Source organism: Acomys minous (assembly GCF_964271855.1).
Source record: "Acomys minous genome assembly, chromosome: 16".
Lineage (NCBI taxonomy): Eukaryota > Metazoa > Chordata > Mammalia > Rodentia > Muridae > Acomys > Acomys minous.
Genome location: NC_140498.1, coordinates 12569281 through 12588325, shown reverse-complemented (window position 1 = coordinate 12588325; position 19045 = coordinate 12569281). Strand labels below are relative to the sequence as shown.

General features: G+C 47.0%; 1 protein-coding gene across 2 annotated transcripts; it reads right to left on the bottom strand.

Annotated features, from left to right (window-relative positions):
• Positions 1–315: 315 nt before the first annotated feature.
• ARF1 (ARF GTPase 1) lies at positions 316–18976 on the bottom strand. Of its 2 annotated transcripts, none has more exons than XM_084761872.1 (5): positions 18843–18976; positions 2244–2427; positions 2050–2160; positions 1730–1854; positions 316–1604 (listed from the first exon to the last, which is right to left on the bottom strand). In XM_084761872.1, the coding sequence occupies exons 2-5, from the start codon at positions 2389–2391 to the stop codon at positions 1443–1445; spliced, it is 546 nt and encodes a 181-aa protein (XP_084617998.1). In that variant the 5' UTR covers positions 2392–2427; positions 18843–18976; the 3' UTR covers positions 316–1442. The 2 variants fall into 2 exon arrangements, with proteins under 2 accessions (XP_084617998.1, XP_084617999.1); XM_084761873.1 differs by lacking the exon at positions 18843–18976 and adding an exon at positions 18551–18574.
• Positions 18977–19045: the final 69 nt, after the last annotated feature.

Here is a 19045-nt window from a genome sequence, read left to right as displayed (position 1 = left end):
GAGAGAGTTATCTAAGACACCACCTCAAGGGGGTGAAGGTCAGTCTTTAGGCAGGGGCCCATTCAAAAGGACGGTAGACTTTGGATCTAGTGATCACGCCTACCCAGTGATATGTACCCCAAGGCTGTCTGCCTATTGAAGGGACAGGAGGCATACCTAGGTTGTCTCAAAAAAAAAAAAAAAAGGCACCCCAAGGCTAGCAGTTGCTCTAAGACACGAGGGGAGCCAAGACACCCAGGCCTCACCAATTTCTACCAGGACTTGAAGGGCTCTCAGGAGGCAGCCTGGCAGTACTGACAGTGATACACAAGCCCATCAAATAGTTAAGAGACTTTATTCTAATAGCTATAATTACAGTGCTTGTCGAAATGAAAACTGAAAACAAGTATACAAAACAGTTGATTACTAATTGTGTATTGAAAGCAGTAAGAGGTTCCACGACACCAAATAAACCAGTTCTGAGATTTCCCCAAGATAAATTTAACAGCTCCAGCTTCTTCAGTGTTTATCAAAATACAAAAGAAAAAAGTAGAGGTCGTCTTTCGATGGCAAATCGGACCCTTGCAGGCTGAGGGAGGAAGCTACTTCACACATGGAGATGGGGGTGCTCCAGGATGTGGGTCTGTAGTGGACTGACCCTCCCAGCTTGCACGCGCTCCTGCTGGTGAGACCCAGGCCTCCTGCCAGCGCGTCCAAGTGGGCCCAAGAGTAAGCTGGGTGTGCAGGCTGCCATCTGGCCCGGCCACACACCAAGTACAAGCCGGGCCCTGCATCCCACAATGGCTCCCAGCCCGCCCCTAGGTGACCATGTGAGCACAAGTACAAGCACAATGCTATGGAATGCAGGTGACCCAAAGACAGGCGAGTCACGGGGGCTCTACTGTGACCATGCAGCGGATGGTGGTTTGTTCGTCATCACCTTCTCTCCTGTTCCCACAGGGAAACAGGTGATCTGATGGACTAGCATTCAGGCCGTAACTGCAAAAACCTACACTAGGCATAGTCTCCGTTCTGTGTGTTCAAGTGTTCTTGTCCTGTATTTTTAACTATTTAAAAAAATGCACTGAGTTTGGGTTAAAAACCAACCACCAAATGGATACCAATACCAGTCTACAGCCCAATGGCTCCTGGAGGCCAGGTGCCCCTACACCCAAATCCCTTCTCAGTACTGACAGTGAGTTGATTCTCTTTTTACAATAAAAAAGCTAAGTAATATTGCATAGGAGTACCAGAAACTGCCTCAGTGGAAACAGAAACTATTTACATTAAATAAAAACCTGGCTGCAGGCTGCGTCTGCACATGTACAGCACGGTGCGATGCACACTGTGACCAACCCATGGAGACAGCTTCTGGCACTCAGGACCACAGAGTCGCACGTTTGCCACATGAGAGGAAAGCGGAGGGCGGAGAAGAGGAAGTGAGGGGGAGGGAGGGGTCTGGTTCACTTCTGGTTCCGGAGCTGATTGGACAGCCAGTCTAGTCCTTCATAGAGCCCGTCCCCGCTGGTGGCACAGGTGGCCTGAATGTACCAGTTCCTGTGGCGTAGAGAGTGCAGCCCCAGCTTGTCTGTGATTTCGGCCGCATTCATGGCATTTGGGAGGTCCTGAGGGAAAGGAGGAATCAGTGGCAGATATCGCAAGCAGCCAGTCACCCTGGGCAACCTCTCACCCACTCTCTCTCTTCCCTGACACAGGTTCTCCTTCAGGGAAGGAGCTTTCTGGTGCCTACCTGCTTGTTGGCAAACACCAAGAGAACAGCATCCCGGAGCTCATCTTCAGCTAGCATCCTCATGAGCTCTTCACGGGCCTCATTCACACGCTCTCTGTCATTGCTGTCCACTACGAAGATCAAGCCTGAAACATGGCCACATTGCTGCACACACTGAACACTCCCCACCTCATCACAACCCACAGGTGCTAGTAGATCCAATCCTCCCACTGGCCATGTGTGGCATCATGCCCCAAACTAGCAAAGCAACAAGGTTCAGTGAGCTAGGTGCATCCCTTTGAGGCAAAGGAAGAATCCACAGACAAGAACTGGCTCCTCACCTTGGGTGTTCTGGAAGTAGTGGCGCCACAGCGGCCGGATCTTGTCCTGGCCGCCCACATCCCACACGGTGAAGCTGATGTTCTTGTATTCAACAGTCTCCACGTTGAAACCTGGGGGCAGTTACAGATGAGGGCCCTCTGTACTCTGAAACCCCAACCCCAAACCCCACCCTGGCCATGGCCCAGCTTCTCACCAATGGTGGGAATGGTGGTCACAATTTCTCCCAGCTTCAGTTTGTACAGAATTGTTGTCTTCCCTGCAGCATCCAGGCCCACCATGAGAATGCGCATTTCTTTTTTGCCAAAAAGGCCCTTGAAGAGGTTTGCAAAGATATTCCCCATGCTTGTGGACAGGTGGACGTGATACTGGCCAAAGACCTGGGGGAGACAGTGGTACCGCTCCTGTTATGTGCTGTCAGTGTGGGCGCTGTGGCAGGTCAGACACCTACCTAGGAGTCCCCTGCACCAAGCCTTCTCATATCCCTCCTGAAATCCCAAGGGGGGGGGGAGAGACAATTCAATCCTAGATCCCAGCCGGCAGAAAAAGAACCCTGCCCACCAGACTCCTTAGGCTCCCCCAAGGCCACACAACAGTTTAGGAAGGCAAATGCCAAAACAACTCCTTACCTCCCAAGTCTATTCAACCTATCAGGATGCAGGCACATCTAACTACAGCCATGTACAAACTCACTCAGGAGCTGGCATGTTCATTCTCTAAAGAGTGCTTTGAAGAGACACAGGAGGCCTCTTAAAGCCCAACAGAGCTCTTCAAAAGATCAGAAAGACCCACCTTACATCTCTATCCTTGCTTCAAAATACCATCAAAGTACCCACAAATTGCAACCCAAGAGATGGTCACACTCTAGGCTCAATACTATAAGCCAAATGTTCCACCACCCCCTGGTGGCAGCAAGACAAGCCCACAAAAACTATGGTGTAATCTCTCTAGGCAGAAACTGTCAGCTTAGGTCATGGAAAAAGCAGTGTTCTATCCATTTCTAGGCGCCCAAACAGTAAACAGCTGGCAGCACTTTCCTTAAAAATCTATACATAAGGCTGCTCCTATCTATGAGGATAGGCACGTGTGAGGATGTGTTTCTACAAGGCATATACATTCTCGGTAAGGCAGAACAAAAACGCTAGGCAATTAGCCAGCACCAATCTCCCAGGGCCTATTAGATGTTAAGGGCATCTAGAAAGGACAGCTAGCCTTCCCAGGCTCTGGCCTCACCATGTGGTGGCCACTTTGATTCTTCACTTGTTTTTTATCCACATGGATTTTGCTCTTTTTCGAATGCTCATTGTTAGCTCCTAATAGGCAAATAGAAGGCATGGAGCCTTCAGAAACAGTTGTCTGTATAAAGCTGCTTTCCCACAGGAAAAAAACGGTGCCAGGCGTGGTGGTGCACGCCTTTAATCCCAGCACTTGGGAGGCAGAGGCAGGCGGGCAGCTCTGAGTGCGAGGCCGGCCTGGTCTACAAAGCCAGTCCAGGACAGCCAACATAACACAGAGAAGCCCTGTCTTGAAAAAAACAAAACAAAACAAAAAAACACAAGGTGTCACTATATATAGAGAGATTCCCTTTGTGCTGCCATAACACAACACCACAAACTGGGCAATTTAGCAACAACAGATAAGGTGGATATCCCAAATCATGGCCTGGCAGGTAGAAGTCTGGCTCTAAGATGTGGCCTTGAGCTGTATCCTCCAGGAGAGGAATGCCATGATCACATGCGGTGAAGTGAGTGTGAACCTACTTTCAAAGTCCTTAGCATGATGGCCCTTACCCATTCTTTTTTTTTTTTTTTGGAGGTGGGAGGTGTTTTTCAAGACAGGGTTTCTCTGTGTAACAGCCTTAGCTGTTCTGGACTCACTTTGTAGGCCAGGCTAGCCTCAAACTTACATCAATCCACCTGCCTCTGCCTCTCGAGTGCTGGACCTACCTGTCCAGCTGATATGATGCCCCTATGTCCCAGTTATGACCACAACAGTGCCCTTCACACCATCTAGTACCCCCTAGACAATGTTTTCTTTTTAGGTAATGTAATCAAAAAGTTATACAGTATTGTGTTTATCAGATAAACATTCTATAGTCCTAAAACTTACTGCCCTAAGGGGAATAAAAATACTAGGGTAGAGAGAAAAGGGGAGATATCGAGGATCCAACACCCTGCTCTTCACCTTTTTATCAGCTAAGACAAAGAGAGCAATAATAGTACTTTTACCACTACAGGATCTTCTACTTCATTTTTGTTTTTGAGACAGGATTTCTCTGAGTAGCCTTGGCTGTCCTAGACTCCCTTTGTATAGACCAGGCTGACCTTGAACCCAGAGATCCACCTCCTTCTGCATCTGGGTGCTAAGGTGCTCCACCACTTCACTCCTCAGGATGCTCCCAGAAGGATGCAGGGATGGGTTGAACAGTATGGAGACCAAGGCACCAAATTCCAATCAATTGGAACACACTGGAGTTCCTGAGACACTCATCATGGATAGGATCCAGCTGCTAGTGCCTTCAGGACGGAGATTTAGGAGCATCCCAGAATGTCCCAGAAGATATGAGCTCAAAAGCTCCACCTCTCTTTAAAAGCCTCTAACAAAGATTTGGACAAGCAAAAGCAACATTTTTTTTTTTTGTAAGCAAGCCAAAACAGGAGACAGAGACTACTTAAAAGAAAAGGGCTGGAGAGATGGCTCAGTGGTTTAAGAGCACTGTCTGCTCTTCCAGAAGTCCTGAGTTCAATTCCCAGCAACCACATGGTGCCCTCTTCTGATGTACATGTATATTTAATAAATAAACAAATCTTTAAAAAAAAAATAAAAGCCACCACCACACAAAACACAGGGTAGGGATGGAGCTCAGGTGGCAGAGTGCCAGCCTAATATTTATGAAGCCCTGAATTCAATCCAACACTACATAGACTGGGTATGGTATGCATGCTTGTAAACCCAGCACTAGGGAGGTAGTGGTAGAAAGATCAGTTCTGCCTCAGCTACTTAGCAATTGTGAGACCAATCTAAGCTACAAGAGACCCCCAGCTCAAAAATAAAAACAGTGAGAGATATGGTAGCCCATGCCTTTAATCCCACCATCCAGGAGTCAGAGGTAGGTAGCTCTGAGTTAGCTACCAGCATGGTCTACAAAGTAAGTTTCCAGTTCATCTGGAGACATAGTGAAACCAAGTCGCAAATAACAATAAAACCCTCCAAAGCCTGCATGTAGTATCAATACAGATGTCCACCACATAAAAACAGGATATTGAAACAAAGGAAAATGAGAGATACAAAAAAGTTCAAAATGGCCGGGAGTAGTGGTGCACACCTTTAATCCCAGCACTCAGGAGGCAGAGACAGGTGGATCGCTGTGAGTTCCAAGCCAGCCTGGTCTACAAAGCAAGTCTTGGACAGCCAAGACTAACATAGAGAAACCCTGTCTCCAAAAAAAGTTCAAAATGAAGGCTCCCAGAAAGCAAGAGTAAGAAAAATATAAACACAAGAGGATGACAGAAAGTATAAAGCTAATCTGGAATACATAGTGAGACTGTCAAAGAAAAAGAGGGAAGAAATCTACGGGTTGAGTCATGCCTGTAATCCCAGCACTAGAGAGGCTGAGGCTGGCAGACACTACCCTGAACTAGTGTGAGACCTTGCCTGAGAAAAACTAAAAAGTAAAACCAATGACCAAAAAAAGATTGGGGGCGGGGGGGAAAAGACAAGTGCCAGGCATGGTGGCCTTTAATTCCAGTACTTGGGAGGCAGAGGCAGGCAGAACTCTGCGAGTTGAAGACCTGCCTAGTCTACAAAACGAGTCAAGATGGGTGGATCTGGGCCCAGCCAAGGACAATACATGCAGTAAACTTCGAACCCCTACCCAAATCTAGCCAATGGACAGGACATTCTTCACAGTTGAGTGGAGAGTGAGGTCTGACATTCACACAAACTCTGGTGCCCTGTATTTGACCACATCTCCTGGATGGGGAGGACTGGTGGCACTCAGAGGAAGGATAGCTGGCTACCAAGAAGAGACTTGATACCCTATGAGCATATACAGGAGGAAGAAGTCCCCCTCAGTCACAGTCATAGGGGAGGGGAGTAAGGGGAAAATGGGAGGGAGAGAGGAATGGGAGGATACAAGGGATGGGATAACAATTGAGATGTAATATGAATAAATTAATAAAATATATTTAAAAAATAAAATAAAATAAGCTAAAAAAACAAAAACAAAAACAAAACAAAAAAACAAGGGAGAGTCCAGGACAGCCAAAGGCTACATAGAGAAACCCTGTCTCAAACAAAACAAAACAACCTCCCCCCACCCTGAAAAAAAAAAAAAAAGACAGGAGAAGAGAGTGGAAAGAGACAGATGGACAGGACAGATTCACAAGACTAACTACAGAGAGGAGACTCTGAACTAGGCAGGAGGATCACATGCTCTAAGAGCCACTGCCAAAACACTGTGTGACAGTGACAGTGCAGTGCTGGTGGGAGGAAGACTCTCAGGCAATGTTCTTAAAAAATTCTGAGATTATGGTTCTCAACCTTTAATTCCTACCAATTACAGATAGCAAAGAACAATTTCAGCATGGGAAGGCATCCCATGAGGATCCAAACCAGGCAAAAGGGAGCCTAAGATGAATTAAGAAGGGAGTCACTAGATGACATAGAAAAGGGAGCACTCCATTCAGCTGTCTCTACCATGAGGTCTGGTGGTGCTGGGGAATTGGGAAAGCAAATTAAGTACAGGAAGAAAATCCAAGGAGGCAGCACACAATTCACATTAAACAAGAACACCCAACAGAAGCAGGTGGCTTCAGTTGTCCATGGAAAAAATTATACCTTCCTTCCAAATCAACACATCACAAATAGGTATCAACGGAGAAACAAAAGGGATCCACCAGTGGTGACCAGGGTGCCAACGGGATTGGTGAGGCAAAGGGGGCATAAGATAGAGCTTTTGTTTTGTTTTGTTTTTTGAGACAAGCTTTTTCTGTGTAGCCTTTACTTTGTAGACCAGGCTGGCCTCCGACTTAGAGTAACCTGCCTACCCCTGCCTCCTAAGTGCTAAGCCACCACATCTAGCTAAGACAGCTCTGTATGTTCAGGTACTGCGTAGAAACCAATAGTTCCTATTATACGTGGAAATGTTCATCTATGATCCCAGCACACGTAAGGTTGAAGCAGAGTTCAAGATAATTAATACTTGGCTATGAATAAAGGGTTCAAGGACAGTATGAACTACAAGAGACCCAGTTGCAAAAAAAAAAGCACCCCCTTCCAAGAAAAAAACAAAACAAAAAAATCCAGAGAACAGAGGTCCCCTCTGGTCCCTACAGTAGCAGACACTCACTCTGAATAACTGTCTAGTGGCAGGGACACTGGCCAAATTTGACTTCATAGCCGCCTCACTGTCCATGACTACTGGTGATCCAGTGCTGCTTTCTTGCATGCCATCTGGCATGGCCCACAGCTTCACGTGCTAGCCTAACCTGCCTTCTATGAAGAAGGGCCATGAGAACCACAGTGAACATTTTATTTCTTTTTCAACAAGAATCACCAAAGGAAGCAGTCATACAATTCAATGATGAGCTTCAGATTTAAGATATTCAAGAATACCCCAGCTGGGCGTGGTGGTGCACACTTTTAATCTCAGCACTCGGGAGGCAGAGGCAAGTGGATCACTGTGAGTTCCAAGGCAAGGCTACACAGACCCTGTCTCAAAAAACAAAAACAAAAACAAAACAGACAAACAAACAAAAAAGATATTCAAAAATACAAGCATGTAGATCCACCCTGCTGTTCACACAGGCAGGTACAATAGGCACTTCTGCATTGGCATCTCGGTGTTCTCATGGGGCCCCTTCTACTGTTTCTAGAACAGACCCAAACCCGAGAGAGCCTCCACACAGAGAAAAGCCAAATGGCTACATGGGCCAGTCACTACCAAGAGGTCTGAGCACAGGCCCTGACTGCATGATGCCCAACCAAATTGCTGTCACCTTCCCTCTACAACCCCACACACAAACCAGACCTGCTTTTCAGGTTCCTCTGCATTCTCATCAGCAGGCAGTGAAAACAGACTTCCCAGAGAGCCTCAGGCTGGCTTATTCTGCCACCCAAACCACCAGGAGTGCCTCAGGCAAGAGGACCCACAATCAAGTTGGATGGAGTCAAGAAAGTTCATTTTTGGGGAGAGGACAATGGTTGAAGCAGCCTCTCCTCTTACAACCACATTCCCTACACTGCCCTCTCTGTCAGTAGCAGGACCTTCCTGGCCTCTTGAGTAAAGGTGAGAAAACACAGCTGAGCCTGAGTCCACACCTATTCCACAATGATGAATGAATGTAACCAGACTAGTTCAGCAGATCACAATAGGAACCTGACCAGCAGCCAGGAGGGCCCACCATCCTTCCACAAGCCTCAGAACACCCAAGCACAAGCCAGACAATCTTCTCTAAATCAGACTGTGCAGGTTTGTCATTTTCCTCCATGATTACGATTCTGAAAGGATCCCAGTAGGAAGAGACATTTTCTGCTCTGGGCTGCAGACTCTCTTGAATAGGACCCACACTTACTACCTGGATGGAAATTTAGTGACATTGGCTCAGTGGATTAAGAGTACTTGCTGCCCTTCCAGGACACCAGCTCCATTCCCAGCATCCACATGGCAGCTCACAACCGTCCTTAACTCCAGTTCCAGGAGATGTGGAGCCCTCTTCTGGCCTCTACAGGCATTGCATGCACATGATAACAGATAAAAACACCAATATATACTGGGTTTTGTTTTTTTGGGGGGGTGGGGTGGGGGTGGGTAGGATCTTTCACTGAACTTGGAGCTCACTAATTCAGCTGGAATGGCTTATTCAGAAAGTACTAGGGATCCTCTGGCCTCTGCCTTCCCAGTTCTGGGAAGGGGGTGGGGGAGATAAGGGAGGGAGAGGGAAAAGGGGAAGGGAGGGAGAGAGAATGAGAATGAATATGAGAATGCAAAGGGGGTTGAGGTTCTCATGCTTGTGCAACAAGCATTTTACTGACTGAGCAAACGCCTTGTTTTCTTTTACTTTAAGACACAGTCACTACAGTATAAAATAAATCACATGTATTTAGCCAGGCATGGTGGCATATGTCTCTTAAGTCCCAGTACCTGGGAATCAATCAGAAGCAGGTGCATCTATGAGTTCAAGGGCAGCCTGCTTTATATAGTAAGTTCCGGACAGCCAGAGCGACATAACGAAATCCTGCCTCATGAACAAATTTTTTTTTTCTTTAAAAATTTATTTATTTATTATGCATGTACTCCTGCAGGCCAGAAGGCGGCACCAGGCCTCATTACAGATGGTCATGAGCCACCATGTGGTTGCTGGGAATTGAACTCAGGACCTTTGGAAGAGCAGGCAGTGCTCTTAACCTCTGAGCCATCTCTCTAGCCCCTCATGAACAAATTTCAACCACATATATTAATAACGTATAACCTTGCCAGGCATGGAGGCGCACACCTTTAATCCCTGCACTGGGGAGGCAGAGGCAGGCAGAGCACTGTGAGTTCGAGGCCAGCCTGGTCCACAAGGCTAGTAGTCTAGGAGAGCCAGAGCTACACAGAGAAACTGGGTTCAAAGTGTATAATCTCACCTATCACATAAAGAAAATTGCCAAATCTTTTTGAAACTTTTCTGAAAGAACTTCAACACAATATAGAACACTGACACAATCAGACACAAGAAAGCCTGAATACAGGGTGTCTGTAACTTAATTTTTTTTTTTAAGAGTAATGTGCAACGTGGACACACGCCGACCTCTGCACACACTGCTTTTTGTACATCAACAGGGATTGAGTCTGTCCCCAACGCCTCAGGTCTTCACATGCCCCTCAGATAAACATTCCAGGCTTCTAGGCCTGGTATGTTCATGCAATCCAAGTACTGCTCTACATTTTGTCATTACTTTATAAAATTTGTTTAAGAGGAAAACTGAATGTGCTGATACTAGGACAGGCAGGCACTCCTGTAAGGGCAAAACCATGACTCAATCAGCATGTTCCAGGATAGGAGCTGGAACACATGCCTGCTCTGCACACTGCCTCCCCAAAGCTTCTTAAGGGCAGGGAAAACCCGCCAGGTCTGATGTGTAGGTGGGGTGATGAGTGAAACTGAAGTCAGATTATTCTTTGCAAACTTAAGGTAACCCCCCGCCCCATCAACGTGTATACCCACACTCAAGTAAAACTCTGAGCTCAGTTCTTGAATTACCATAAGTAGAATGCTGAATCCTGCCTTGTATGGTTTCTCCATTTTTAAGGGTTACCATGTTTTAACATTAACTACCATGAAAATTTATGTCACCAGCTAAGCATGGTACACGCCTTCAATCCCAGCACTCAGGGAGGCAGAGGCAGGTGGATCGCTGAGTTCAAGGCCAGCCTAGTCTACAAAGTGAGTCCAGGACAGCCAAGGTGACACAGAGAAACCTCGTCTTGAAAAACCAAGAAAAGGAAAAAAAAAAAGTCACCAAACACGTTCACAGCCACATTAACTCTGTATCAGCAGCTCTAAGCAAATACCAACTGGCCCATCACATGACCTGTAGCTACAACTACAGTAAGGAATTCATGAAACACAGTTTTTGGGACTCTGGTTTCTGGGTAGCCACCTTGGCTATCCGGGAACTCACTGCTATCTGTCAGGCTCTGCCTCTGAGGCCTGGATTAAAGGCATGCACAACTATGCCCGGCCAATTCTTGGGACTTTTCAAGGCTCCAGTGGGGAAACCGCTTGCCACATCATCTGTGCAAATGTTCTTGTAGCAGATACCTGTTGTTCTGTGTCTTGTTTTCCTCTTAGTAACAGAATCCTGACTTGTAATTGGAGTCAGGGCTTCTAGAATAAAGCACATATTTTCTGGAGTTTCCTGAAGCACTGTATACCCACAGAATCCACATCCAAACACAGGGGTTGTCAGCCTGTGGGTCTCGACCACTTTAGAGGGCTGTGTATCAGAAATGCTACATATTAAATATTTACATAAGATTCATGGCAGTACCAAAATTAGTTCTGAAGTAGCAATGAAATCATTTTATGGCTGCTTGACACAACATGAGGAGTGAGTGATATTAAAGGGCCAAAGCATTAGGTAAGTTGACAACTGCCCTAACACATAATATAGCTCTCATACTTCTATTTTGGCAGGAAATACAGAAAAAGCTACTTATCTTGCTGGAAAAACTCCAAAACTATAGACCTGGGATTGGAACCAGTAGCAGAGCATTAGGTTTGTTCCCCAAAACCACAGGTAAAGCAAAACAAGAACACAAACATGCATCAACCAGAAGCACATCAAAAATGGTGGAAAGCGCAGTAAAAGGACAACACGCCCCCCCCATCCCCCGCAGTCAGGGCACAAGGCTCAGCGCAGCACTCTCTAGTGACCCTGTAGCCACGGTTCTGAGTAGCAGCCTTCATACCTTAGCCTACTCAACATGACAGCAAGCCTGCCAACCTAGCACCAGTCTGGTGCTTCTAAGGAAGACTCTATCTTGACTCTGTGTAAGGCTTGATTGGCTGTATCCCCCACACCTTTACTCCTCACTCCATCTTTCTTGAACATGTGGATAGAAGACAATTCCAGCTGGCTATAGACAGGTGAGTGCAACTTATTTTGGTCACAGAATGGAACTGAGGGGAAATGACCCAAGATCATACCCAATCTCCCACCTTCAGATCTACATACATGCTTACTTACATGCATGCCCTCTAACCGCTGAGGCTCCTGCTGAAGCAATGAGGCTGAACCTCAGGGTGGCTGTGGCTTCTCCATGGCACCCTGCTCCACTGTTCTTTACAGAGAGCAGAGTAAGCACAAAGCCAACCCAAGTTACACCCACCTTAAACACCACCATCCCTGGGCTCAGGAGGGGCAGAAGAGCATTAATTTTTGTTGCAAGGCAAACCAAAGTAATATAGCTTATCTATTATTTTTTGTTTGTTTTTTGAGACAGGGTTTCTCTGTGTAGCCTGGAACTCATAGTGATCCTCCTGCCTCTGCCTCCCCAGTGGTGGGATTAAAGGCAAGCACCACCTCGCCCAGCTTGCCATCTTATCTCTTTTTGAGCTTCCCCCCTAGGACACTATGAAATGAACACACACACACACATACACACACACACACACACACACACACACACACACACACATACACACACACACACGAGGAGGGAGGGGGGTGGGAGAGGGAGGGAGAGAGGAGATGGGGAGGGAAGGAGGGAGCCAAGGAACCTGGATCTGGCTTCCCAGAAGCCCTTTTCACGTAGAAGAAAAGGGGAACTAGAACAAGCAACAACTGTTAGTTCATGGTGCTTTCATAAAATAATCTCTTCCTCAAACCAGCTACAGTGAGCAGTGTACTCTTCTACTGAAACTCAACTTTAGCGCTGTGCTCGGCCATACTTTAGACAAGAGGCAGATAGCCACTCGGGTACTTAGACTTCTGCTATCATGATGGCTCAGATCTGTCAAGAGTTCTAGCACTCCAAAGAATGAGGCAGAAGGACTGTCCTGAGTTCAGGGCCAGCCTGGGCTATAGTTTGAGACTGTCTCATGACAACAAAACAAGGGGCTAGAGATGGTTCCGCTGTTAAGTACTGTTATTGACGAGAGCCAGAGTTCAATTCCCAGAACTTCTATCAGGCTGCTTACAACTGTAATACAGTTCCAGAACAATCCCATACGCTGTCTCCTTGAACATCTGCACCACTTTCATATCCACATACACACACACACACAATTTAAAAAATAAAAAAAATATTAATAATATATTTTTAAATCAAAAAAAATAAAAATCTTATTTCTACTTTCCGGAACTTCCATTCTGAGGGTAGGGAGTGCCCTGCCCCATTCTTTTGAAAACTTGTTCTTCAGGAGGAAACAGAAGAGTAAAGTGTACAGGAAGACTGAGTTGTCACTAGCTTTGGTACAGTCTTGTCCCACCCTGCTGGAGCCAGGCAAACACACAGAAGGACAAAGACTGAACCCCCAAACCCACCGTCTTCGCTGAGCGAGGCACCGCAGGCCACACAACACACATCCCTATTTACCCACCATCCTGATATCAGAAAGGCTTTCCTTTAAAACTCTCTAAAAGCCCTTCCTTAGTTTTCAGAAGCCTCTTCTTATGTGCCCATCACCCAGAGCATTCTCTAGCACTGTCCCTGTTCTCTGGGTAAGACTCCTCCATGGGTCCATACCTAGCTTTTCCACCAAAATCTCCCTCCTTCCCAAATTTCCACCCAGTTCTTTAGACTCAAACCATGGAGACTTGCTGCCACCACCCCCAACTACACTCCAAAAACTGAATTAATTACATACAAAGTAGTACCTGTGATGTTAGGACCCTCGCATATAGGAGCTACCAGAATTGCCTGGTGCCCACCACACCCTTTAGCCCACTAAGTCTGCCACCTGGAAAAGAAGCCAACAGACAATCTGACATTTGCACAGGACTGAAAATCTTCATGAGTCTACCCCAAAAATAATAGCACAGGGACACAAAGGGAAGTAACTTCTATTGAAACTGCCTTTATGATAGGCCCAGCCACTCAGAGAACAAAGGGAGGTGTCTACTGAGGCACTAAATGCCAACCACAGCAATCCTGCCACCTCAAAGAAGTAACTTTTCCCCTGAAAACAGAAGACAACTTTTTGTAAGGTGCTGAAGAGAACAAAATGCACCATCCTTGACTTACAAGGTAGTTAAAGCTGGGTTCCTGGAAGACTTGGAACATCTGTTAACATTATGCCAAAGAAAAGCTCTATCTTTCTGTGATCAAGCTTAGGCTATGACAGAGGGATTTTCCACCTACATGAAAACCACACAAGTGGCTAAGTGCCAGACATATTGCCTCCCTACCTGACAGAGCCAACAGAGTTCCCACAGATTTCAAAATACCCTTTCTGAGGACTGCAAAGCTGTTCCAGGGACTAGAGCTACCCTCTCTCTATTCCTACCCTCCCACACTGCTCCTGGAAGATTTCCAATCTCAAGCCCTTGTGTCAATTGTCCTGGGCTTCTTTCTTTCTTTTATCCCCCCTTCCTTTCTTTCTTTCTCAATACAGGGTTTCTCTGTGTAGCCTTGGCTGTCCTGGACTCAGTTTGTACCCTAAGCTGGCCTTGACCTCACAGTGATCGGCCTGCCTCTGCCTCCCAAGAGCTAGCATTTGTCCTAGGCTTCTAAGAAGCCTCTGGTTCCTTCCTTAAACTTGCCAATCTTTTTCTATGATATATCTGCAAAAATGTCAGGTAACATTTCTGCCTCCTTGGATGGGCCTCAGTGCCTGCCCCCATCATCTGTAGGATGGTTAAAATGAATGCTCCAGTAGCATGTATTGACAAGTAGCTTTGTGCCCAATGCTAAGTAAGGCTGCCACCTTCATCTTCTTCCACTAGGCCCCTTACAGATGACTCCTTATCAGGAGAAAGCAATGTTGTTTTCAAAAATTAAAAAGGCCTATCAAGGCTTCTGGGATTAAAAAAAGCAGCACACACCTGCAGAGAGGCTAATCCCAATGACTGTCAGGGAAAACCTACAGGGCCAATAAGCAATATTGCCCTGTTTTAAACTATGCACAAGTGTGCTGTGTAAACATTCCTACATCTGTAACACCTGGAGACTCAGGGCTGCACAGATCTGAGAACTGAAGGGGAAGCTATGGCATAAAGGAAGCAGGCATTCCTCAATCTACCCTGAGAACAGCCAGGTCTAAGCACACATTTCAGTCAATCACCTCAGTTACGTCCAAAGTCTGATATGAGTTTGACAGAAGAGGAATGTTAAAAGCTGAAAACAATGCCAAGCAAAATTTTACCACCAAACTCAGTGGGAAATTGAGAATTTTCAATATAAGCTGTTGGATTCAAACGAGTAAGAAATGAATTCTTTGTTTTGTTGAGACGGGATTTCGCTGTGTTATCTTGGCTGTCCTGGACTCACTTTGTAGACTAGGCTGGCCTCGAAGTGCTGGGATTAAAGGTGTGCACCACCACGCCCAGAAGTGCATTCTTATCTACAGAAGAACAGCAAGCTTCAGAGGAATACCAGCACTTCAGGCCAGTTAGATCTGCCTTCATTCTCATTCTTCAGCAGTGAGTCTCACTAAATCTAGAAACCTTTTCTTGGCCTGTGGCATGCACCTAAACCATACCAACAAAAATTTAAAAACAAACAACAAAGCTCATTAGAGGACCCCCAGAGACTCTAGGCCACAACCTTTCCAATTTAAGCATACGGTATTACAAAAATATTTTGACAACTGATACTGACAAAAAAACAAGAGCCTTTGGGAAAGAACTTGTTTGCTAGCATCCCTTTAACAGGCGTACGTTATAGATTCCGAGAAAGACAGCTTTCTAATTCTATCACACACTTCTAGGCTCCTGAAATGTGCAGTACTAATAAGCAAGCCCCACTCACTCATGCTATACAGCAGTGATTCTCAGATCCTCAGTATTGTGTGGAGGTCTTGGCTACCTGAACTTAATCACCGCCAACTGCTCTCTGTAAAATATGCCTGCCTACCATGGGGGCACACACCTGTAAGCCCAGCAGGATGTAATCTCCAAAGGCTGAGGCAGGAGCGTCTCAAGTTTAGGACAAACCTGTACTACACAGTGAAACCTTTCCTGATGAAAAGCACCAATAAAATATTGGCCCATCTTCCTATTTTCTGTCAATTCCCCTCTTATCACTTAAAACCTTCCCTATTATCAGGGCCTACTGCTAGTACCACTCTTCCTAGTGTATTGGCTGCTGACAGGCTGCCAAGCCCTTTTACCACTGTCGAGTTAAAAATCAGGAAACAGGATCAGATAAGAATGTTATGGAGGTTGGGCCCTAATCAGTCTCACCACTTTTTTCTATCTGTAGCAGGACAGGGTGGCAGAACTCGTGTGAACATCTAAAAAGTCCTCCTGGAAATAAATATGCCTTCATTAACAAGGTTTCCAGCTAATTTGGCCACTTGACCCACCTGAGAAGGCTGTTACCTTTCAGGCATTGACAAGCCTCACAAGCTTTATTACTTATAGTCTGTTATCACACTCAATATTGGGCACAAACCTCCGGGTTTAATGAGGATTCTCAATATATACCCGCCCCAAGCTATCTTTAACTTTTCAGTAGGCACTTTGAATTATTTTTCAATAGTAAATACAGAACACACACAAAAAGATGCTCTTGCTTAATGTCAGATCTCAACTCAAAGGAATTTTTGTTTCTCTCCTCAACATCTCTTAACAGTTTCATAAATATCAAAGGTCAAAGGGAATCACAAAAGCCAACAGCGACAGACCATGAATGACATAGCAACCTAGAGCAGGCTAGGGTCTGATGGGCTTCTCAGTGCAAATGACATAGCCCTTGTGATTAATTTTATTTTTAAAATTTATTTATTTATTGTATATGAGTGCTTTATCTGCAGAAGAGGGCATCAGATCACATTATAGATGGTTGTGAGCCACCATGTGGCTGCTGGGAATTGAACTTAGGACCTATAGAAGAGCAGGCGGCGCTCTTAACCACTGAGCCATCTCTCCAGCCCTTGTGATTAATTTTAAATCTGCACATTCAGAGCCAGGAGATGGTAGCTTACATCTTTAATCCCAACACTTGGAAGGCAGATCTCTGAGTTCGAGGTCAGCCAAGTCTCCAGCAGGAGTTCCAAGACAGCCAAAGCTACAAGAAACCTGTCTCTGGGGAGGAAAAGTAAAAATCTGCATATCAAAGTAACATTGACCCAAAATTCTCACACTATTGTAACAAGTTATTGTATGAACCTGCACAACAAGTTTTTTCTCTTGGTTAGGCTGCCTCACATTGGGTCACCAGAGCAACTGCTGGTCTAACATATCTTTACCTTAAAAAAAAAAGTTGTATTTTAAATCCTGTCTGTCTGGTCCTGGGCAGAGGCAGCAGCCCAATGGAGGAAGGATTCTGGACATCCTCTCTACAAGGTATTATTGTGCAGGAGGCATAGTGGGCATCTCAGCTACAGGACTTACAATCAGAACTGTGTGAGAGGCACAGAACTAGTTACTGTTATTCTCCTTTCAGGATGAGTAGACTCAGTATGAGTCAGCTGTTATTCACACTGTCTTAAACCTTGTTGTGTGCAGCGCTGGAGATCCAAACCAAGACTTCATGCAGGCTAGAAAAGCACTCTACCCCTGGCACTTTTTGAAGTAGCAATACTGTACATCTGCCTCACAAGCAAGAGAACAATGTGATCCAGTGACTCAGACTCAGTTTCAAACCTAAGGAGCATTGACAGACATTCCAATAAGCAAACCTTTATGCCAAGGAGACAATGTAGCGCCAACAATGTAGTTCACACATCTCCCACTGGCCCCTACACCACACAACCCTCAATTCTGGAGAAACAGAGAAACCTTGTAGTAATACTGTGCATCAAACCTTACAGTCTAGACTATTTCTGACTACTGCTGAAAGCAGCAAAGGTAAGGACATTACAGGCAGTCACCCACACCAGACACTGTAGATACTGGTTATGACAGAGGAGGGACATGGGGCCAGCACACAAAGCATCAAGGCATCTCACTAGTCTTCTGTCTCACGGGCACGGCAGAAAACACCAGAATCAGCCTGCAGGAAAAACTGCTGACCACTAGCTGTGAAACAACTACAACGGACTACTCCAACACGGGTTGTGGCATCAACTACTGGGCTCTCCAGGGGCTTCTGGGACCAAACGCAGGAGACCCCTTTCTAGCGAAGCAGCCACTAGCTGTTTGGATGGGGAGATTTTGTTGTGAGCCGATTCCCTATCATTTACTTTCTAGCTACATACTATGACATGGTACGACCTCCCTGATCACAGAATTGTGCACTTGCAGACTGCTCAAGGCGAGGGTGGGGGTGGGGGTGGTGGGGTGGAAGCAGGTTGTTCCATGGGCAGGTTACAGATTTCCCAATTCAGAAGGGTCTTTTTAGCCCACCCAAAAGAGCATCAAGGGAGTCAGCCCAGAGGTGAAACAAGGCTCAACCCCTCCTGAAGCCAAAAGGCTCTTGAGTGCAGACCCCAATTAAGATCTCACCGGGGAAATGCGGAGCCCAAATCACGGCTCACTGGGGATCAGAGTGGGCACTCTGGGATACCCTGAGATCCGCCTATGCGCTTGTTAAATCCCAACACCTGGCTCAACAGTCCAGGGGCCCTATGCACCTGTCCCTTTCCCTTCTCCTTCCTACAACCCCGGTCCTCCGGTCCGACAGGAACCGGATTCGAGACACAGAGGAGGAAGACCTCGCCACCCGAGTGACCTTGACGCCGTCTCAGGGCCACCCGAGCCTCAGTTTCCCCAGCCCCAAGGCCCGTGAGGTATCTGAAGCTGCCGGCTGGCCCTTCTAGAAGGACCCCGTACCCCTGAAGCCCTGCTCCCCACCACTGGGCTCCCGGGCCGTAGAGCCTAGGAGAGGCGCAGAGAGGAACAGCAGGAAACCTGGCTTCCTGGAGAAGAGCCGGCGTCCTGGCCGGACTTCCGGGCTGCGGCCCGCGGCGGGCGGCCAGGCGTAAGGTCCGTGGAGTGGGGGAGGGCCAAGCGGCCGTGGGCGACGCGGGACTTGGGGGTGCCCCGATTCTCTGTCCGGCCTGCCGCCAGGCCCACTGGGCACAGACTCCTGCCCAGTCAGCGAGACTCGGCCCTTAGCAGTAGCAGCCTAGCGCCTCTCGACGCCCACGATGACCAGCCCGTGGCCTCCCCAGCTTTGGCCTTAGCGCGCCCCGCACCTCACCTCCGCGGCGGCTGCTCCCAGCCAGGCGTTGGTTTCGCTCCCACAAGATGGCGGCGCTGACGGCAGCCACGTCAGCGCCTGCCGCGGGGCACGCCGGGAGAAGGGGGCGTGCCTTCCTGAGGCCCCGCCCCCACGTGGATAGCGCCTGCGCGTCTGTACCAAGTAGCCCTCATGGGGCGGAGCCGAAGTCGCTCTGCTTCCGG